Genomic DNA, 23,093 nt, shown 5'->3' on the forward strand with positions numbered 1-23,093 from the left:
GCCTGCACATGCCACAAAGTCCGAAGCTGACCTGTGGTTTCGCTTATGGTTTTTGGGACAATCACAATAAACTAGGCTGTCATTTACCTTAGATGGAATGGATTGGATTTTCTCAATGCCTGCGTTTAAGTAAGTTTTGGCTATTCCCCCCGTTACAGTATGTGTTATACATGTATGGGACTAATGGTCGGGCAGTGATTGCCATCTAAAAATAATAAAATATAAATAATGCAAGTAGTAAAATATAATTGTCTGTGACAGATCACCAACTTTTAAGAGAGAACCCAAATCTGGCCACTATTTCAGCAATTAAATTTGTGCCAAGAATTTAACAAAGAAATACTCCTGATGATGATCTGTCAGTGCCCTGTGGTTATAACAAATTACTACATGGTAAAACTTCTCCACATTATTGCTTCTGTGTCCCTTCCTGCTCTTCTACGATGCTCTTGTGAGCCAGTACAGTTGTTTCAGCCTTGCTCACAGCTATGAATGGCAGTATTTAGTTTGCCTTTGGGTATTATGTACTGTTCCACTTAATAAATTTAATTCTTCCTCTTACTCACGTTTTATTTGCTTGCTAAATTTTGTCTCATATAATTGCCTTTAGGGATGGACATTTTTGTGGTCATGCAATTTTTCCTTATTTCCTAACAAACAGTGTTTCATATTAAACTAACAACTAATTTTAAGTAACAAACTTCAAATTGATTGCATACATACCATTTGTGGCTACTTAAAACTTAGATATTTTTGTCAGATTTCTACACTTATTGTCACAAAGAAGGTTTTCTTTTCGCCTTGTGACTGTCCCATACTGCTGCCTTGTTTCGTTTCTGTGGGGTAGCTCAGTACTACACTATCCTCTTCTAAATGCTAAATTCTCCTTTTTCTTGAGCCTCAGTAAAGGTTTTGTTGTTGCAGCACTACTACTGGCAAGAGCACTCAAAAGAGCTTTTGTAGCAAATAAACACCATTTCACTTGGAATCTCCCCCAAATTACAGTTTACCTGCAAAAGTGGACAAAGTATTAGATACTCTCATTTTCATCAAAATCAGTTTCCCTCAAAATGTAGGATGCTGTTTCTAAGATCTATCCAAAAATGACCTGCTATAATGCTGCTGACAAAAATAGGATCTAATTTTGAAAAGTCCAGAAAATGAGAAAAATAACATTTTCCAGAAAGCCTCCTCTTGTTATAGCAATCTCTCATGTTTTGATCCTGCTGATGGGATGCCCATTGATTGCAGTCCCTAGTAAGCAGTGTTCGAAGGTCTTCACTATCATTTCCTCCAAGCAAATCTCTATGCAATGCTTCATTTCTCCTGTTAGCAATTTCTTCAGGTAGTGTTGAAATGATCAGCTGAATTTTTACTGAATTCTGTGTAAACAAATAAAAATTATTTAAAATCCTGATAAATTTGAGCTTTTAACAGGAAGCAGTGGTTAGGCCACCCACTGTGAAGTTTGTGGGATTTTGAAATATTTTGACTCCTTGTTAAATGTATCCCCTCATTTTGCAAAAGTCACTCTAATTAAGCTGTTTTTATCTGTGACAATGCAAATACTTTACTTGCAGTGATAAATGTTTTGCATTAGTGTAAACACCTCCTGCTTAAGGTCATTAACTGAGGATAATGGCTTCCATTTGGCTAAAAGAGGGAGTATTAGAAACAAATGAACCTGGCACTCCGAGAATCGTTAATTGATAGCATTCTTTGCCTAAAAACCTGAAGACCTTAAAATAGAATAGAGCAGCACACCATCCTGCTGATGCTTTGTTAGACAAGCAAGTTTTGACCATCAAACCCAACTGTTTTCCTAGGTATTTGCCACACTCTTCTGAAACACTTCCTTTCTCAAAGACAAAATGTCAAGTGCCAAGTCGATGCAGAGGTAGAAACAATGAGATTATGCAATTAAATGCAAAAGCTGTGCCGTTACTCAAACCTTTGACCAGCAGAGAACATTCCCCCAAATACCTGGTGCAGCTGTTCTAGTTTTTCTTACACCCCTGGTTTATAGTTTGAGGCTTTTTAGAAAGCAGTCTGCTTCCAGGCTCTGGCAAGGGGCCAGAGTCCTGACCACATTGCCACAGCAGAAGTGGGAAGGGAGGGAAGCTCCATGTTTTATGTGCTTCCCTGGCTGTGCAATATGTGCATGAAACTCCACATCCCAGAGGGTTTCTTGGGAACTCATGTATGTTCAGTTCTTTCGGTTGTGTTGGACTCCCATATGACATTTTTGCAGTAACATCATTTGAGTGTTTATGCCCCCCACAAGTGACTTCGAGGTTGTAGAGAAGAAAAGAGGAGGTTTAAAGAGGTTGTAGAGAACGACAGAGACACATAGCGGTGTGCCAGATTTGCTGTATGGGAATAACCTTGCCAGAATCTGGAAGAAAATTTGGCAGTCTGCCTGTAAAGAGAGGCAAGACTGGTGACTCATCTGCAATAAGAGCAAACAACTGTAAAAAGCCTCTTCCAGCAAAAAGAGTAAGTGAAAGCCACTCTTTTCTCCTTGCCCTTGCAAGGGAGAGCCCGTAGCCTACTCCTATAGCTGTGCTGCCCTGTGGCAGTGGGAATCAATAGGTTGCAGTCCGTTACTTGGATGCCATATAGACTATCCCCCTTACACGCTGCAGAAACGGACTATGTGGGAAGGAGGGAAATTAGAAAAGATATGTGTAGAATTATTATATTAATCATGGTATTATTGTATACTGTGTCTTTCTAGGAATTCATCTCTAGCGTCCAATATGTAAGCACGCTTCTTCAGTGTTTCCATGTTGTCCCTTCTTGCTGAAGAAGTGTTTTGGGTCCCCCATCCTGAGACATTAACTTTTTTTTTTTAAAAAAAAAAAAAGCTTATCCTTCTTTTTGGTGGTTGTTTCAAATCTTCTGGGGGACCTTCTTCATTTTTCATCACTGGCTTTGTAAGCTGAGCTTGGTTTGATCATGGGGTTGAATTTTCTGTCATGTTACTGATTAAAAAGATGTATGGTCATAGCTGCTAGAGAAGAAGTAAGAAAGAATGAACTGTAAAAGTGAAGAAGCACTCATTTTTATTTCTTGGTTCTATTTTGTGCTCCAGGAATTATCGGATGGCTCTGATATTTCCTGGGAGAACGTGACATCTTTCATTCCTTGTTCACTGGTTGATACTGAGCGTATGGTAATAGTTACCACGTTTTCGATGTGATAACAAATCAGTGGCATGTAGAAATGAGCTAGAGACTTCTTCCTGCTAGTTACTAGAAACAAGGCTTCTGCATCACAAGAAAATAACTTTTTAAGCAGTTTCAGTGGAGATGGGAGACGACAAAAGCACATGGGCTTGGACTACTCCATCAGTCCTGCAGATTGTTAGTTGAGTCAAAATCTGAGTGGTGGTGACAAGACTTCCTGTGTTTACAAGGACTGCTGTCAAGCCGCATTGATAATAGGAAATTATTCCACGATCATCACCACTGATACCTGCACTAATTTCTCCCAGGCAACCCCAAATGAGTTAGTCTTTTCAGTATCCAAAATTAGTAATGCCACTTCTCAGGAGTTAGAATAAGATTCTGAAAATCTTAATTCACATTTTCCTGAAACAAGTGGACCAAAACCTGACCCGAAGGAGCCCAGTGATTTTGAGCCAAAGCCAGAGCCCAGTGATTTTCAGCCAAAGCCAGAATTTCTTCTGTTGCCTATTGTCATGGTTATGGAGTTAGGCAATGCCAGAAGTGCTGTGTTGGTTACTGACCTGAGAATAAAACTACTTTGCTTCTTCTGCATCATAGATTACGCAAAAATTTTCCATTCAGTGTTTAAATGAAGGGTCACTAGCTGGTCACTGGTCGGTGTCTGTTCATGCAGACAAGTTTGGTTGACAGCAGTCATTGTGGAAGCACTACAAGGAATTTGTATGTACACCGAAAGCCCTTCTTATCACTCCAGTCTGACAGTGGGATAACTTTCAGTATGTGCAGTATGCATCTGTGATTCCTTGTATGTATGTACATATGTATTAGCTTGGGAAGCATTATGATGTGATTGAATTTCCATTCTTCAGTGAATGGTATGCAAAGTGTTTCTGTATACACGGAGTTCCCAGTGTGTGAGAAACAGGGTAAATAACTGAAAAAGGAAAGATAGATTTTAACTTGAAATTATGTGATATATCTTGTCATCATTTTTCCTTCCAGTCTCCTAAATCAGCTTTTATTAGTGCTGCAAAAAAGGCAAGATTGAAGTCAAATCCTGTCAAAGTGCGCTTCTCAGAAGAAGTAATTATCAATGGCCAGGTGTCGGTGAGTATTCAACTATTTAACCTCAGGAAGGACTGAGCATTTCATCCAAAGGTACGCCTCAAGGCTGGAAAGCAAGGGAATTATATGGTAGGAACAATGGTGATAGGCTTGCAATGGGAAGGGTTTTTCTGTTTCTGCATTTTCGAAAGATTGTGAAAAATTTGTCCTTTCTTAAAATTAAATTAAAATGCTAGTGAATGCATTTTGTGGTGATAGCACATATATGTCTGTCTTTATAGTCTTGATAATGCTTGCTTGGGTTTTTTTCAAAGCAATTTTGTAGTAGGAAACCCCATGAGCTCAAGAGAAGTAGCATGTCAGGAAAACAGATTAGTATTACCTTACAGATCTCTCTAAAATTTGTTTTATCTTCTTGAACTTGTTGTTTCCAGCCCTTAGGCAAAGTCAGCCTCCCTTTGAGAGGCACTGAACTCCTCCTTAAACATGAACTCCCGTCTCATTTTCATAATTTGCCAGAACATCATTCCACACTGATGTCTTTATCCAGCTCTCTTCCAAACATAAATTGATACTGCATTTTGTCAAAAGCAATTTCTGCTTTTTGAAACAAAGATTTATTTCCCTTCCCTTTTCCTGTTTATTTTACTGTTCTTGTTATGAATCGTCACAATTAAGTAGCAATATTATATGTTACTCTTCTTAAATGATGACAGATATTAGCATTTAATATCCAGCTATAAAGGGAATGTAAAACATCTTGATTGTAATTCTTACTAATGAATCTGCAGTTCCCGTTTTATAGATCGAAGACATCAAATAGCTCACTATATTCAGAGAAACGGTAATCTATTTTTCTGTTTTATTGAAAATGTTTCAACTTCAAAGGTAGCATTTATTGTCAGAGAGACAGTATTTAGGGGAAGAAAATACTCCAAGCCAGACATAAAATGTATGTGAACAGTTATGTTTTTCCAGGAAAGAGACCTATAGAGTGCAGCTGTAATGAACATGGCTAGACACTTGCAGGACATTGCTAATTCTGCTTTCAGTTTGAGCCGACACACTCCTTTTCAGTTGTTACCTTCCCATCTGAATGATGTCCTTCTTTATAGAACAATATTTAGATTTCGCTTCTTACATGTTGTAATCTGATTCACTAATTTGTTTGGCAGGAAACAGTTAAGGACAATTCACTTCTTTTCATGCCAAATGTTCTGAAGGTGTATCTTGAAAATGGACAAACCAAATCTTTCCGTTTTGACTGCAGCACTTCAATAAAGGTAGGGTAGCTATACCTTGGTATATGCAATGCCAAGAATGCCAGTTAACTCTTTTTAAGACCTTTGGTAATTATAATTTACTTAGAATGCTTTAAGAACAAAATTACTAGTGTGTTCTGTTGGGGCTGGACTCACAGTTCAGAAATAATGGGGTTTTGGTCCATTATTCTGCTGCTAAAAAAGTTTTGTATTGTCAATGAAGAAGAAGTGATCATTTTAATGTGCCTGGAGCACAATTAAAATTGTGTGGTCCTATCATTTTGATACGCTGCCAAATACTAGCATGGTTTGTCAGCAAAAGTCAGGAGCTAAGAAGATTAAGACGTTGGTTGCTAATTGAATATCATCTAGCTTGTCATCCAGTGAACTTGAGATGGGATATTGTAGAGTTATGCTGGTGACAAACGGCTCGTCTCAGTGTAGTGCCCTCTGTGCTTTCCATAACACTTTTCACATACAGAAACAAAGAGGTGAAGCTCTGGCACACAACTGAGGCTGCTAGGGCGTGTGTGTGACGCTGTTCCACGTAGGTTCCTAAACCAGAGGCATCATTGGTGTCTGTGAGTGCCCTGGAGTAGCGCAGTAAGCAGCACAGGTAGCGCTGTTGGGCATGCTGCTAGTCTCTCAAGCATTTTTGTTTGGGTGAGCCAGTTTTAACACAGATTGGTTACCAAATCTAGTTCACCACATGGTAGCGTGCATGCTGGGGACACTGAGACAAAGAGAGATGCATGGATGAGGATGATCAGTGAAGGCTGGGGATGCAATTTTCAGCTGCACTGCTAGTTTTTGCTGGTTTTAAGGGATTGTAAAGCTATGCATATTTGAAGAAAGGCTGCTTCTGTGCTTACTGTGATTCAGCAGTACGCTCAATCAGTTAGAACAGCAAGGACAGTGATTTACTAAGGTAAACAAGAAGAAATTTACTCCAGTCTGAAGGCAAAACAGATACTGAAGTTACACTTGAAAATGGGCTGCAATATCTCTTTATAATTCATGTATATGCCTTAGGCGTGAGTTGAGTGCAGAAAATGGATACAGGCCTCCACTCTACAGCCATGGGATATGGAATTTCTTCAGTCCATTTGAGAATTTGGTAGGATGAAGAAATAGGAGACAAACTTCGTGTAGACAGTGAGGTCTCCATACCCTTCTAAGGGGCACAAGCCCGCTTTCCAGTATTTTCTTTTATGAGCATAAAAACAACCAACCTGTTCCAGATTATTTTGCCTCTGAAGACCAGTCTTTGACCATCACGTCACATTACATTAGTTTTCAGTAGTTCTGTCATGGGTGTGTCATGTACTGTAAAATGATATGCAGAGATACTCACGTGAGCTCAGCGACCTAGCTGTATTGATGTTGTGAGTCTGCTTTGACCTTAGCCGTTCTGACTATTTGTAGGAATAATTTCCTTTGCATCTAATTCAAGCAATTACATATTCTGTAGCCTGCACAGCTATATATTACATGTTCTTGCATGTATGTGTGTGTGTATGTATTCCTCATTGTGGATGAGTGGGTGCGGATTGCTGCTTCTTTTCTTAAACTGAGGTGAAGTAGATGTGCCCCAGTTGAGTCAAGGCAAATGCAGGGGTTTTCCACCCCTAGCAGCCCAGTAACTCATCCCTTAACAACAATGGTGCAACCAGTGCCTTACCTGCAGTCGTTGCTTTCCTTATTACTGGGAGGTAGCACCTGGGCTGACTCTGAGTTATTGGATGAGAGGGTAGGCTACTGAAAAATTGATTCGGTAGTTCAGTGTCTATGTGCCTTAGCATCATATTTTAAAAGGTCCAAGATAGCTAGTGGAGAACAGTGCCATTATTACCCCCTCTTAAAAACTTACATTTGATATTATGTCTCTTCATGTTACTGTTATGCCCCTTATCTTTGAGCATAGTTTAGGAGTATAAATAAAAGTAGATTTAATGTTTAAGCACTAAATTCCCCATTAGTCAGAATAGTATACTATTAACCTCCATTATTTAGAGTGGTTGCTCGCAATCCATTAATACTGTTTTATATTCTTTACATTCTATAGAATTCTCTCCATCCTCCTACATGCATTTTTTGTCCTTCCACCAATTTGTAGTTGATTTTCTGTAAACACACTTTAATTGATCAATTAATCTTCCCAAATTGTGTTAAAATACTTGGATTACTATTCGTCATGATCTTAGTAAATCCTGTCCATATGGATACTTATGTGTATCTAAAAATCTTTTGGATGGATAGAAATGTTTTAATCTTTTCACCAACATAACGTGAAACTATTTTTAAATTATGAGTTATTATATATTTCTTTTTCCTGCTGCATTCACTAAAGCAAAGATACCTTGCCAGATGATATTAACACTCTGCATATATTTACAAAGTGTATAGGAAAATAAAGAAGGGATTGCTTGAATGATTTTGAGGTTTGTTTAGGTGTTATATTGGAAACAATTGTTCTCAAATTAATTACCGTTAGACATAAACCAATGTGAAAAAAACTAATTAAAAGTCTCTAAAAGAGGATTTTATACTATAAATTAACATGGTCCCTGAATTTAGAGCTATTGTTCTGCACAGGTATCATCATCGTTGACTTTTCTGTCAGCATTTAAAACTCAAGAAGTGGACTTCAAAAAAAAACCCCTTGCCATCAGAACAAATAAGGCCATTCATTTTTTTTTTAATTTCTTTTTGTTGAACATCTAAATTTGGTTTGTACTGCTTGGTGGCCCTGCCTGAAAAGTAGGTGAAGAGAATAGCTGCAAGACTGTCTCTCCTTTGTTGGTGAGGAGGTTTTATTTCCAGGGAGACACAGAGATACAATTTCAGGGCCACACATGTATAGTTTGCATGTTAAACTGCACAGAAAATTGTCCATTCACAGGAATCCCACATACATGTTTTTCACATGCATATCTGATACCATATCAGGGATGTTCAAATATAAAGGCACTGATTTTTCACTGTGTGAAAGTGTGTGATGTCCTGTATTCTCATGCAGAACAGGCACGAAACATGACCATCCTCCCATTTAACATCTGGGCTTCCACCCTGTGCTGGGTACATGCAGGGTGCGTGGCAGTGAAGAACTGGGTCCCACACACTTCATGAATTTAAGCACATTTTATAAATTCTTTGTTAATTAGGATGTCATCTTAACACTCCAAGAAAAGCTTTCCATCAAGTGTATTGAACACTTTTCCCTGATGCTGGAGCAGAGGGTTGAAGGATCTGGAACGAAACTCCTTTTGCTACATGAACAGGAGACTCTAACTCAGGTTTGTGTAATGATATGTGAAAACAGATATTAATGAGGCTGGTTAATCAGTGAATTATCCATCTTTTTAGTTACTTAAGTGAGTTAACTGCAACGTTTGATACAGTCTACGAAATAGCAATGGTATTTAGATGTGGTTGTCTTTCTAGTGTTTTCTGACCTTTAAGCACTTGACTTTGCCATGTTAATGTTCTTTTCTTGTGGGCATAAGCTACCCAGTGATTGCACAATATCCAGAAGTACTCAATACTGGCTGTCCTGGCTGAGCTCTCTCTTTGAAGTAATTGGCATCATTCTCGTTGAAATCAAAAGGTTCAGAATAAACCAACACAGTAGCTTTTGAAAATCCCATCCGGAGCTTTTATTTATACATGCAGGGTATGCCTGAATACTTAGGAATGAGGTCAGAGACAATATGAGATAAAGATACTTTTTGAAAATTGTTAGGGCAAGACAGAGACTCATTAAAGATTTTTAAAAGTATAGTTTTATCAATTAAAGATGTTGATTATAAAGTACACTAACTCTCTAACTGCATTAGCCTAATTAAATAAACTACATAAACTACATTAATTCTGAGGGTGTCTTCTTTGAAGTTCCTGTAAAATCAGCAATGCTTTAATTTGCCATTATAATGTTGCTCCATTATAATGTTTCATCCAATTATTCATTAGCGATGCAGTGGTCCCCCATGAATATACCCAGATTACAGTGTTACACGCCTAACAAAGTTTTGCTGACCCACACGCAAAGCAGTGGTTTTCATTTTTAATGTATTGAGAGAGATTTGTCTTGGTCAGTAGTCGTGGGGGAGATCTCTTAATCCAGAACAACCCGGGAAAAAGACCTTCTTTCTTACAAATTGCCTAATGAATTAAAAGAAGCAAGAGAAAGTGAGAATAGTACCTTCCAAGCTGTGCTTCACCTGTGTTCTTAGTCTAAGAAATAAAATGTGGCCTCTCCCCAAAAACATTGTAGCCTGTCTCATTTATGAGTATTTTGGTCCTGCTGAAGCACAGCTCAGTTTGTATTTCACTTGGATGGTTTTCATTAAGGTCTGTTTTCTCTGTCCTTTCACTCTGGTTTTGAATGAGTGAACTCTGTTGCTTTGACGATGAATTGTATTGGGCAGTCATGCCTATATGGGTCTAAAAGTCTTTCCAGAAGATTATATATATGACATTCTTATGTGAAGAACTTAATAAGGAACCCATGCCAAAGCTTTTTTGTTGGATAGAATTATTTTTCTTGCTACCATGTGGCTCTGGAGCAGGGTTGCATTGCCCAAGACTACAGACCACGTTGCTCGACCAGGGTTGCCAAGCTCTAATATGGTTATTGCACTGCCCTAGGTGACCCAGAGGCCAAGCTCGCATAAGATGAGATGTCTTTTCAGGATTAGCTTTGTCCCAAAGGATCCCATTGATCTTTTAAGAAGAGATCCAGTTGCTTTTGAATATCTCTATGTACAGGTAAGTGAAAGCACAGACATTATTAGCGTAAAGGAGAATAAAAAAGAGTTGCACTCAGTGTATATATAGATTTATATCTTCACATAGAAAAGGATGGCTGAAGTAAATCTTGGTTTTATTTCTGCTGTGTAAAGCAAATGAATGCACTTGGGGAATGTGCAAATCTTTATCATCTGCAGAGTTCCTTTTCTTCATAAGTCTCTCCAAATAGTAATGCTTTGATATCTTTCCAAAATATATTTGGCTTTAGAAAAGAGTGAAGCTGAAGTAATTGCTAATACTTATTTCTGGTACTGTAATATCAGACAGAAATGATGTATGAAGAGGAACATCCAGTGAAATGGATGAGAAAACTTATGTACAAGCAATGTGGTTCTCCTGGATATCTCACCAGGTAGAATACTCTTTGCTGAGTCCAGATACACTGATACCCTCCCAGCACTCTTTGTGAAAGAGGATTACTCTTCTCCTCAGGAAGGATGAAGAGATGTTAGATCAAAATGCTCATACCTTCTGCTCTTTGGCAGAAGTACTTGTGTTCTTCAGAAGTTGCCGTATCCTGGTGAGCATCTGACACAGCGAAACATTCTACCTTCAGCATGGTCCTGCTTCTGAGTTCGGGGTTATTCTTCATGCAATGTTAATTTAAAAAAAAAAAAAAAAAAAAAAAGAAGGAAGGCTATAATTTATTTTTAGTGCAAGATTTTTGAACTTGATGCTCCCTCTACTGGTTCTTTGGCAGAGCTGTAACGATGTCGTTCAGGAGAGATTTGGACCAGAACTGAAATATGACATTGCCCTGCGGTTGGCTGCATTACAAATGTATATTGCAACTGTGACCACCAAGCAAACTCAGAAAATCTCCCTCAAATATATAGAGTAAGTTGAGAATGCAATGTGTTCTTTAAAACTAAAACTTTGAGTAACTTGTAGATTCTTTAAGGTTGTTTCTTTAATATGTCTATATGCATGCACCAATTTTACGTTCATTCTTTGTCACTGGCATTGATTCAGGTGTGTTAAGAGCTGTAAGTACAGACCTTTTGGTCCATTTACCTTTTGGTCGTCTGTTTAGGCACGTGAAATAGCCTATGAATGTAAATAAGATTAACTCAGTTGCTTTCAGTGATTTAATGGTCAGATCTAAGTTTATATGGTCTGAATCCGAAGGTTTTATTAGAGATTATTATAGTAAGATTCAGATGATTTCTTAGTTCAAAAGGCTGTACGGTCTTAGATTCAATTTGTAAGATTTCCTAAATACAGAAGTATCCCAGTAGGCACCTGGTTTATGTTAGACAACATATGTATGTAACTACAAAGAAAAAGAAAATATCCAAAATGCAACTGTGTGTACATCTGCTTGGATTTAAAAAACAAAACAAAACAAAAAAACCAACCAAACCCAAATCCCAAAACTTTTGTTGTTGTTGCTTAGTTTACTTGCAGAATGGAAATGGTAAATGTTGCACACTCAATCTTGTAGCATTTGTCCTTTTACTGAAGTTTGTTGCCTCACTGAAGATCATGTTATATTGTATCCTATTAATGAATCAGCAGAAATAATTACTTACAAGTGAAGAATCAGTCTTCGATCAAAATGGGTCCTTCAAGCAGAAAATAAAATTCAGTAAAAGGAGGGGGACTGGTTGTTTTATTTTTGAGGCAGGGGGAGCCACAAAATGTGTCAAAGACAATGGCTGTCTGGTTTGCATATTCTAAAAAAGCCTAGAAAAGAAAATTACATCTGACATTATGTTAAATCTTCTGCAATTTTAATTCTCTAATGCTACTTGCCTATGTAATTAAGTGGTGTTTAACAATACAGCATAGACTTTAAACATAAAAACTTAAAACTTCTTTTCTCAATGGCATGATGGAAGGGATAGAAGGAAGATTATATATCATTTTAAAGCATCTTTTTCGTAAGTAATGCATAGTTTGAATATAGAAAATAATGCGTTATTACAAAACCCTGGACTTGATCAACTCTCCTTCTGTTTTCAGGTGTTCATTCGCTTGGCATCATAGTCACCAGTCTTTAGATAAATAATCATCACATGAATGTGAAATTAAATATATGCCTTTTATTGCAGAAAAGAATGGGGATTAGAGACTTTTCTTCCATCTGCTGTGCTGCAAAGCATGAAAGAAAAGAACATAAAGAAAGCACTTTCACACCTTGTCAAAGCAAATCAAAACCTAGTTCCTCCGGGTAAAAAGGTATTACATTTGCATCTTAATGGAAAATATGTTTTAAAGAACAGAAAGGGTGGCGTGCATGGGAAACATTTAAAGTTAATCCTTCGGAGAAACACCTAGCCATTATATTTTCAGAGATTTAACTTTTGGTGTTCGGTACAACATAGCCAAGAACAATTAAAAATAATTAATTATACCCCAACTAAACTATCTTCTTATCTTGAGAATGCCAGAAAACTGGTTATTAATACTTCATGTATGATAAAAATATATATTTTTTAATTCATTTAGTCCTTCCTATTAATGGCAGACTTGTTAGGAGAGTTCTTGTTCTCTCTCTCTGATGCTCTCTCATCTGAACCATGTTAACCTATGGGCCTGACATAAATGCTGTTTTTCAGGATTGTTTTCCATTATGCTGTAGACAGAGACATTTCACTGGCCAATATCTAACTGGATAGATGGTGGTCCTTACAGTAAATGGCCCTCCTTGCTGCTGTAAAATGCTTTTCTTAGCACTAATCTTTCAGTTCAGCTGGAAAAATCATGTAGAAGTCTTCGTCTCTGAGAAATGCCTTTGTTAAATGCACAGAGCTGAGGCTGGTTTTAGACACTATAATGAGATTTCTTTATGCAAGTCATCTAGTCTCTCTGTAGTCAATGGAGAGAAATAGGCACTTCTAGGGAGCAATCCATCCCATCCCACAGTAGGAACCAAAAATAGGTCAGATGACTTGTGTCCTAGAAATGCCTATTTCTCTCCATGGACTATAAAAAGAACTTGAGAGTGACTAGTTGAGACATAAAATGAGTTGAATCCTTCTTCATGACACCTTGTTTCTGAACAGAAAAACCCCAAAACACCTGGTGCCTGAGCTAAGGCTCATTGTGATCAGCAGAAATCCTGCTTGGACATTTCAGATCACATCATGACTCTGAACTTAGATCTATGTGTTTGACTTGCGATGCTCAGGAAGAAAGGCCACTTTTTGACTGAAGCACTGCATGTCTCCTTTTTGACTGAAGCACTGCATGTCTCCTATACTCCTATACTCCTATACTAAAGCTAAATAATGCCAATTGCTTATTGTTTATCCTGTTAGTGTATTTTTGGGTTTATTTTGTAAGCCATTGCTGCTGCGGGCCTTGCAGGTGATGACAGTGGCATACAGTATTGGTTCTTGGTTAGGAGAGAGGTTAGAAGAAGACGACTCCCTTCCTACAGCAAGCAGACTTTGTAGGTTTTGCTTCAATCTTTTAGATTTGAGCTTTGGAAACATTTTGTGTGCCCACCTGCTTTTTTAGCAGGTAAGTCTCTGAAACAAAGCATCCGAGCTCATCGTCACCTTCTGTCTCACTTGTAGGTAGTATCTCAGGAGCTGATTTCTTTCTGGGGTCTTCTCTCCCTCCACATGAAGGGAATGTTGTCATTCTCAGGATTCTCCTATTTTTTACAACCCCTGTGTATTTCTCCACCAACTGAACACCTGGTGAAGGGAAGGGGAAAGGTTTACCACTAGCTGCTCTGCTTCGGATCCATTTCCTCCTTGGTGTCTAGAAAAACCTTAGGATAGGAGCTCTTAAAATGCTGTTCAAGATCAAATAAAATTTTGGATTAGAAAACCAGTGACTGAAATGAGAATAGCAAAGGAGATGAGCTTGTTTTATTGTATCTTTTAAAAGTCCAGATACAAGGATTTACACCAGGGAGGTATAAAGTTCGGGTCCAGACCGTTTGGGTGAAATGAATTGTTTCATGTTTCCATTCAGCCTCATAAACTACTTCCGAGTTGCTTCTATTTAAGTAGATAGTTTAAGCTCAGAGGAGAAAAAAGGAGATAAATTATGACATGTTTTGCATGATATGATCATATGTGTCGATGTACTGTATTTAGCTTTCAGATTTATTCCCTCCTAAATATAGTGGAAGAGTTTTATTTTAAAATACAGGAAATGCAGTAATGAGGTGGAATAATATGCCATATGCCACAATGTAGCAAAATGTAATACCCATAGCTGACAAAAGCAAATTCTTTGTTCTCTTTCTTTGTATAGGTACATAAATGTTTAAGAACCGATGGTGATTATGAATGGAAAGCTGCTGTCTAGCCTTGAAATCCCTCAATGAACAGATGTTTAAACTGAGTCGTTTAAAATTTTCCCTTCATTGGAGCAGTTACGATCTTGCAGTGCTCTGATCCGCCCATACCCAAGTCCTCAGTGCATTTTAACTAAACATGCAAGATCTTAATTTTAAGAATGCAACTGTTCCTCCTCATCTGAAACTCAAGCATCTCATGATTTAGTTTCAAGCTCTGAAGAGCTGTTATCAAAGTCCATTCTCCTTAGAAAACATAAATACATTTTCCTTCTGAATTTGGTAATGTGTTGATTTCCACCACTACCTCTTACCCCTATTTCTCTTTCCTCAGCTATCTGCTCTGCAAGCCAAGGTGCATTATCTAAAGTTCCTCAGTGATCTACGATTATATGGAGGGCGTGTTTTCAAGGCAACACTAGTGGTAATATTTCTCTTGAAATAGTCTCTCTCTTCTCTTGACTTTTTGTCCAAATGCCTTTTTACAAAAGCTGGACCATACTATTTTCTTTAGAAGTTTTGTTTCTGTTCATACACTTAAAAAATCATTGTTAATTGAACCAAATAACTTTTTTCATCTTGAAATATATATATATATATGTGTGTGTATATATATATATGTAAAAAAAAAAAAAAATCCTCCATCCTGTTATAGTTTGAATTTTTTGAGAGAGGTGGCACCTTTTTGGCAAAAGTTGCTGTCCAATTAACTATAGAATACTAAAATAATGTATTTTAACAGAAGCAGGGTTCATCTGTCCGTCTGTCCATCTGACTATCCATCTAAAAACTATATAGTCAATATCCAGCAGCAGATTCCTTTACTTTTTGTTTTTAATTACAAATCAAGTATGCTCTTGTATATCATATCTTCTTAGAAAGACATAATTAATATAGAAATGCTATGCAAATGTAGCTCGATGAAAATGGAAGAAGGCAGTGGTGATTTCTGTTACTATGCAGTCCCTATCGTTTTTTACTTTTGCTTTTTTTCTTCTGCTAAAGCAGGGAGAAAAGCGTTCAGAGGTGACTCTGTTAGTAGGGCCACGATATGGAATCAGTCATGTGATAAACACCAAAACAAACCTGGTGGCTCTTCTGGCAGACTTCAGCCACGTGAACAGGATTGAGATGTTTACAGAAGACGAAAACAGTGTTAGAGTTGAGCTGCATGTCTTAGATGTAAAAGTAAGTTTATTGTTGATTTGTATTGTTATAACATCTTTAAATAATGTTTTTGTCTTTATTTGAGTATTTGATCAAGCTATACTGTCCCAATCATTTTCATGCCAATAATATTCTGAGGGTCCATTGTTAGCTCTTTTTTGGTCAGAGTGCATGTAGGGTGCAGCTTGGGCATTTGAGGGGCCTATGGTGTACCAGACTGGTGCTTTGCAGCATTTGTAGTCTATTCTGATTTTTCTCTTGGCTGACCCCAGGCAACTTGCTTTGTTGTTGTCTTCATTGATTTCCATGGTGAGAAGAGGTCATGATGAAATTTGCCTTCTTTTGAAGCTCCTTGTGCCCCTAGAAGGTCCTTCTAGTTTAACAGACAATAGTATTACCATTAGTGGATCGCCAGCTGCATCAGACCAGTGTCCCCTGTAATCCAGTGTTTTATCTGCAACATTCACTGCAAGTAATCGCATAGCAGTTGCCAATGAAATAAGCTGTAAAAAGGCAAGGTTTTTTTCTTAGCACTTGTAATTCAAGTTCAGTGCTTTGCCCCAAACCTAATATATTCAAAGATGCTCTTCATCTGCCTATTGTAATTTAATTTCTCTTAAATCCCACTTAAGACTTTGCATCCGTGGCTTTTAGTGGCAATGAGTGCAGCTTTGTATATTATATTGTCCTGGATCTTCTTGGTGCAGTTTCTATTTGGTTTTGAAGTGAAGTCTGAAGCATTGACCAGGATAATCAGAGATTGAAGGAAGAGTTCTCTTTATATTTGAAACTTAAATATTCTATTAAAATAAATAGAAAGTCTTTTTCCTTACTCAGCTATACGCAAAAAACATACACAAGGAATATTTTGCTAAGCTTTTGCTTTGAATGCTTTAAGTTTATTGGCCTGGAACTGTTTCCCTGTATTTAAGTTAATGAAAAAAACCATGGCTGTAAATTAATCTAGAAGCTCTCTGACAGCAGCTTAAGAGAAATGTACAGGTCAGTGAACACAGCATCTCTTTCACCTTACTTATCATTGATAACATCTGAGGATCTCAGACTACTTTACCTGCATTACTGTGCTAAATTTGTAGCCCTCTTGTGAGAAAGCTGTTATCACCTTTTTACAGATGGAGAAAGTAATATAGAAATTAAATCCTTCTCATCTCTTTGTATGTAAAATGCAGCACTGTGTGCCATAGTATTATATATTGCCATGGTATTATGTTGTTTTATATTATAATACAGTTACTGTCTATTGCAAACCATGTATATCCATGTCTCCTTGCATTTCGACACATGCGATCTTAAACCCAGAGAGACTGGTTTAACATTAAAATTACAAATCTGGGAGGCTCTCTGACAAAAAATTGCCTCTCTCTGGGGCACAAGTAGGGGTTGTCACTGTGTCGTGTGGAGAAGGTGCAGGCACACACAGGTAGGTATTCTCAACTGATGTTTTCATCCCTTGGTTTACCCTAAGGTAGCAGGTTCATATATCCAGATTCTGAATGTGCCAATACGTCATGTATGCCAATGTTTTCTTAATGAATAAACAGTTTGGATTTTTATTTTATTTTTGGTTCTTTTTAATGTCTTCTCAAGCATGTATCACTTGGCAGAAGCAAGGAATAAAAGTTTATCTGTGACAGGACTGTTAATCAGATTAGCAGTAGTTCACAACACTGTTTTCAGCAATCTGAGATTTCTGTGGAGATCATTCATTTCTGTCAATCACTGCACAAAATTTGAGATGAACGTAGCATTTCAAATGTTAGGTTTTAGTAGTCACTCAAAAGAACAGCAATTAATTAGCCTATTGTAGGTTTAATAATTTTTAGTTAACTTTTATAGCTATGGTTGAATGCTTTGAAAGAAGCATGTATTGAATAAAAGCTCAAACTGTAGCACAAAATACTTTAAAGGAAAAAAATGCATCAGTTTTTCCATGTTGCTGGAAACTGTTCATACAATATTCAGGGCACCTGGGGTACTTTGGCCAAAGATGCTGCAGCACAGACATTTAAAAAATTATCAGACCTACTGTGGGTTTGGTAGTAAGCTATGGTTGTCAGTTATGTTTTAGCCACAGCCTCCATCAGAATCAGTTGTCTTTTCACTAGTAAGGGGTTGAGTAAGCTGGAGAGCCATCCTTGTTGCATGTAATGTTCCTCCTGGAACAAATGGTGCAGGTCCCTGCAGCTGTCTTGTGACAGTGGGCTCTGCATGCTAAATTATGATAAATTGTTACAAATGTCCACATAGCTATGAGTCACTACAAACCGTGAGTGATAAGATGGGTTGTCTATGGTGTAATTTCTATCTATCACAGTAAGGGTATATAATTTTTATTTTGTCTCCAGGAGTTGTAGAGGCTAGCAACCTTAAAATATATTTGAGAAGAGCAGCTTTTGGTGTTACAAGCTACAGAGACATGAACAACCGTTTCAGGCAAAGAAATTTATATATTGTGCAAAAGAAAAGGGAATTAAAGAAAGTATGTTTCACATGGATTTCTCAGGTTCAATGCTCACTAGCCTGGCAGCCATAGTTTTTCAAAGCTCTGAGGTTTTTATTAGGTCTGACTGTTTTTTTCTGAAGGCTTTGAGTTTGTTTTCTTTGCTGATCTCCCTTCTGAGGATATTTCTCCATTCTGTTTGTGTCTATTTATCTGCTTATTTTTTCATCACTTGTTTTTTCAGTAATGCCAGGCCACGAACACTGAAATCTTTTAAGCTGTCATTGTAATATTCACCATCACTGCTGTGTAATGATAGCTTTAACGTCACTACTGCGTTTTCTGAACCTGAACTTCCCCTGACTCTGTTTGCTTCCTGTATTTTGCTTCTTTACATGTGCTTAGGGCACCTCATTTTCTGGGAAGCTGCAGATTCCCATGCAAGACTCCTGTGCCTAACATACCAAGTTCTTAACCTTGGCAGTTTCAGAGTAACAGTAAACAGTGCTTTGGCGAGAATAATATATTCATGCAAGAAAAAGATGGAGTAGGAGTCTTAAAATGGTTAGCTTCACTCAGAAAGAAAGCAAACTTGGCTGTTAAAATGTCCAGTTGGTCTTCTACCTTACTGCAACTCCAGTCTTTTCTAAATGTTTAATACTGTTTGATATTGGTAGTGAGGAAAATAATTTCTCGTGTGTATTTTTCAATGTGGTGTTTGTGGTGTAATTCCTTTTGCTTCCGTGTAGTAGTATTGTCAGCAGGTAAACTGATTGGGGAGGAACAGCCTTAACCAAGACTTGGTTCTATTCTTCTTAGCCTATTACTCTACTGATGGAGTCATCAGATGCAATGAATCTTGCTTGCCTCACAGCTGGATACTATAGACTGCTGGTTGACTCAAGGCGCTCAATATTTAACATGGCCAACAAGAAAAATACAGGGAGCCGAGAAACAGGTATTCATTGCACAGTATGTTAACAGTGGTCCAGTGTATAAAGCAGAAGCCAGCTTAAGCCAGTGTACCTCCAGATAAATTCCAGGCTGTGCCAAATGAGATCTGATTGCTGGCTCAGACCTAGCACCACAGTATATCAGTTTAGTTTTATAATGTTTTAATATGCAGCCCGTTATAGCATCTTAATGGTAAAATAAACCAGGGATGAATTTCTTTCATACTATGGTGAAACACATGCATGCCCCTATGAGGGTTACTATTTTATATGCATATATCTTTTCTAAGAATAATATGGTGTTGGAGTAACCAGCTGGGGATTTGGTTTTGTGTTACTATTCCTGAAATAGCATTTGTACCTAGCTGAGGTTTAGTTTTGTACTAAAGTACCAGTTAAACTTTAGGTCATTAAATCAACAGGTATTTACCTTAGAGCAGAGGTGAACTTGAAAGTGCTTTGCTGAAGTATTTGGTGGCTCAGCTGTCCTATTCAGGGTGTTTATTGCTCAGCATTAACAAGTTACTGTTTAAAAATTACATGACTTTGCTCTTTGATTTCACAATGTTGATTTTATTTCACCATGCTATAGGAACTGAAAATAGAGGGAAGCATAATCTCCTTGCTTCTGAGTGGAATTGTATACCAAAAACTACCACTTTCCTGGCTGAAGGAGATCAGGAGACTCAAATGTCCTTTGCTGATCCAAAACAGAAGACTGTAGATGTTTCTGAAAGTCTGTTATGTCAAAAAGAACACAGACATCTGTACATAGAAAATACTTATAATTCAGGTGGATTTGATCAGCATCTGTCCAAGCAAAGTGACCCCACTGAAGCAGAAGAAAGCAGAAATTTTAATCAGCCTTCACTGCTGTCACTCTCAGGTTTGGAATCTAGCAAGAAAGCACAGGATTCCCCCAGGGGAGCAAAAGTTTCCTTTATATTTGGAGATCACAACTTGGATGGTATCAATCCCCAGACTCTTGGCTATGAAAGGCTTTTGGATGAAAGTCCAGAAGCACTAGAAAAACAAAGAGCCATTTATATTAGTAATGCCAATGACATTAAAGGCCTCGAGTTGTCACCAGATGCTGAAAGCATTCAGTTTGCTACAAATTCTGTGTACGCAACTATAAATGATGGTAAAATATTTGGAGCTGCGGAAGGGATAGAAGAGCCTTTGCTGCATGATATTTGTTATGCAGAAAACACAGATGATGCTGAAGATGAAGATGAAGTAAGCTGTGAAGAAGACATTATGGTAGGAGAAATCAATAGGCCTGCTCTTCTCAGCCTTTCTGGTTCTAGTGATGACATTATTGATTTGACTTCTCTTCCACCTCCGGAAGGTGATGATAATGAAGATGATTTCCTATTACATACCTTAAACATGGCCATTGCTGCTCCTCCACCTGGCTTCAGGGACAGTTCAGATGAGGAAGACTCTCAGAATCAAGCAACGCAGCCTAGAGACAACAAGGAGCAAGCCAGTAATCTAGGCAATGATGACATTCCAGTGTCGCTTATCGATGCTGTCCCTACTAATACAGAGGGAAAGTGTGAGAAGGGGCTAGATGATGCTGTAGTCTCTACACTTCAAGCACTAGAAGCTTTGGCTGCTTCAGAGGAACAGCAGACGAATGACAATTCAGGTTCTTTCACCATAGTTACATTTATTCATTGATCACTCCATCTCATCCATTTAGCTTTGGAAATACTCCATGTCATGAGGGTTGGTTGTTGGGTTTTTTCCCTTTTTTTTGCCATCATTTTGCATACATCATATTCCATATTATTTAATGGAACTACTGTTATTAAACTACCTGTACCGGGAACTGTGCAATAAAGTCAGAGTATTCTTACAAAGCATATTTTTCTCTCTAACACACCCCCTTTGCTTGTCACTTATCCAGGTGCTTCAGCTGCTGTCATTTAATTGACTCTTATTTTTTGTGGCTTGCAGGTGTAGCTATCCTGCGAGCATATAGCCCTGAGTCATCTTCAGATTCTGGCAATGAAACAAATTCCTCTGAAATGACTGAAAGCTCTGAACTAGCTGCGGCACAGAAACAGTCCGAAAACACTGCACGTATGTTTTTGACCACAAGTGAGGGTTACCAACCCCTTGTGGAAGAGCAGACTGAATTTCCCATTGCTAAGAATCAGGCTGGAGGGCCTGGCATGAAGCCCCCACAGCCTTTGGCTGGTCGTCAGGCTGTAGAGCTACAGTCAAAAGTTGTGCCTTCAAAGCAGATTCTTCATTCAGATAACATGGAAATGGAGCCAGAGACCATGGAAACAAAATCTGTCACTGATTATTTTAGCAAATTGCACATGGGATCCTTGGTATATTCTTGCACTAGTAAAAGGAAAAATAAGATGACAGACAGCGAAGTAAAAGCACCCTCTGATGGCAATGCTACTGTGAAAAAGCAACAGGGAACTAAAAAAGCAGAGACGGATGAAGATCTAAAAGCTAAATTTGGAACTCTTTCAGCAAGAGACAGTCAACGCCTGAGTACTTTTAGTGTGGAGAGAACTGCCTTTCGCCAAAGATGGTATGCTGCCGATGATGGGGCAGCAGATAAGCCAAGTCCAGAAACAGTGAACGGGAAGACTTTTCCAAGAGTTCCTGTCCTTGGTAAAACAGAAACTGACTGTAAAGATGAAGTGGATCCTGAGGTGGATCAGGAGGATACCTCGGGGCTTAGCCAAGGTGAAAACTTTCTGTCAGATATGACTCCCGTGTCTTCAGCCAAAGACCTAAACGACGCAGAAGATACCGATTTATCTGCAGATGACCATCCTTCAAAGCTTCCAGAAGCTGAGCAGAGCGTGGCTAGACTTTGTGAATATCACTTGGCTAAGCGCATGTCATCACTGCAAAGTGAAGGCCATTTCTCACTGCAAAGCTCTCAGTGCTCTTCAGTGGATGCAGGATGCAGCACAGGCAGTAGCACGTGTGCTACCCCAGTTGAATCTCCTCTTTGTACCTCTGATGTTAAGCACATTATCTCTGACCCATCAATGAAGGGCATTGCGTATATTCCAGCAGATGAAAGAGCTACCATTCTTCCAAACCATGGAACGACATACAAGGACCTGCACCAGCAGTCCGAAGCTGTGTGTCACAGAATGACGGTGCCTGTTGTGCATTCAGCAATTAATGCTGAACCACTGTTCGGCACTTTGAGAGAAGGATGTCATCGGATCCCCAAGATAAAAGAAACTACAGGTACAGCAGTAATAAAGCGTTTCTTATGTTTGTTTTTAAAGCTACATGTTAACGTTGAGGACTAGGTGACACATTTGCATTATCTTTACCTGAAACTACATCATCAAGATGTAGCAGGCCATGGGATTAGACCTTCAGTGTATCTATTCGTTTTACTTTCGTTAGAACTTTATACCTTCAGATATTCTTGTGAGCTGCTTACAAAGATCAATTTTTAAAAAACCTCTCATTACAGTTAAAAATATTTGGGGGGATGCTGATGGAGAGGCTTCTCTTCAACTCTTTGGAAGCCTCTCCAAAATCGATAGTCACTTGGGTTCCAGGATACTTGTTAGATTATAAGATGACTTCACAAGGTATATTAATGGAGGAGAAAAAACCCTGTGATTCATTTATTATGTATCTTATATGCTATTTTAGCAGATTGACAAAAACATGCCAGTATGAATAAAAAGCTCTAAATGTAAGGATGAGGAAATGTCACTACCTTATTAAGCATGTATTTACTTCACCATCTGACAGTAGGTGCTTCCTTGAAGAATAAGTTACATATAGAACCATTACCACATTTTTAAGTTCCAATTTTAAGAGATTTTATGAACTTACTGTTACCAGAAAAAAATGCACAGTTTTTCAGAGATAACATTGAAAATTCTTAAATGTTTCCCTCTTTCTGGGTTGCAACCCACA

At 38.2% G+C, this 23,093-nt stretch overlaps 1 protein-coding gene across 3 annotated transcripts in view; it reads left to right on the top strand.

The window, feature by feature from the left end:
- Positions 1 to 23,093, top strand: part of FRMPD4 (FERM and PDZ domain containing 4) — a 409,280-nt gene that overhangs the window by 384,310 nt on the left and 1,877 nt on the right. For all 3 annotated transcript variants that reach the window (XM_086461061.1, XM_086461202.1, XM_086461127.1), the window contains 11 exons: positions 4,194 to 4,298; positions 5,432 to 5,539; positions 8,683 to 8,814; positions 10,166 to 10,285; positions 11,028 to 11,164; positions 12,382 to 12,508; positions 14,920 to 15,009; positions 15,591 to 15,773; positions 19,033 to 19,171; positions 19,759 to 20,820; positions 21,132 to 22,403. In XM_086461061.1, the coding sequence (XP_086317187.1) occupies positions 4,194 to 4,298; positions 5,432 to 5,539; positions 8,683 to 8,814; positions 10,166 to 10,285; positions 11,028 to 11,164; positions 12,382 to 12,508; positions 14,920 to 15,009; positions 15,591 to 15,773; positions 19,033 to 19,171; positions 19,759 to 20,820; positions 21,132 to 22,403 (3,475 nt within the window). The remainder of the gene's footprint in view (positions 1 to 4,193; positions 4,299 to 5,431; positions 5,540 to 8,682; positions 8,815 to 10,165; positions 10,286 to 11,027; positions 11,165 to 12,381; positions 12,509 to 14,919; positions 15,010 to 15,590; positions 15,774 to 19,032; positions 19,172 to 19,758; positions 20,821 to 21,131; positions 22,404 to 23,093) is intronic.

This window comes from Leptosomus discolor, chromosome 1, assembly GCF_034619465.1.
Source record: "Leptosomus discolor isolate bLepDis1 chromosome 1, bLepDis1.hap2, whole genome shotgun sequence".
NCBI lineage: Eukaryota > Metazoa > Chordata > Aves > Leptosomiformes > Leptosomidae > Leptosomus > Leptosomus discolor.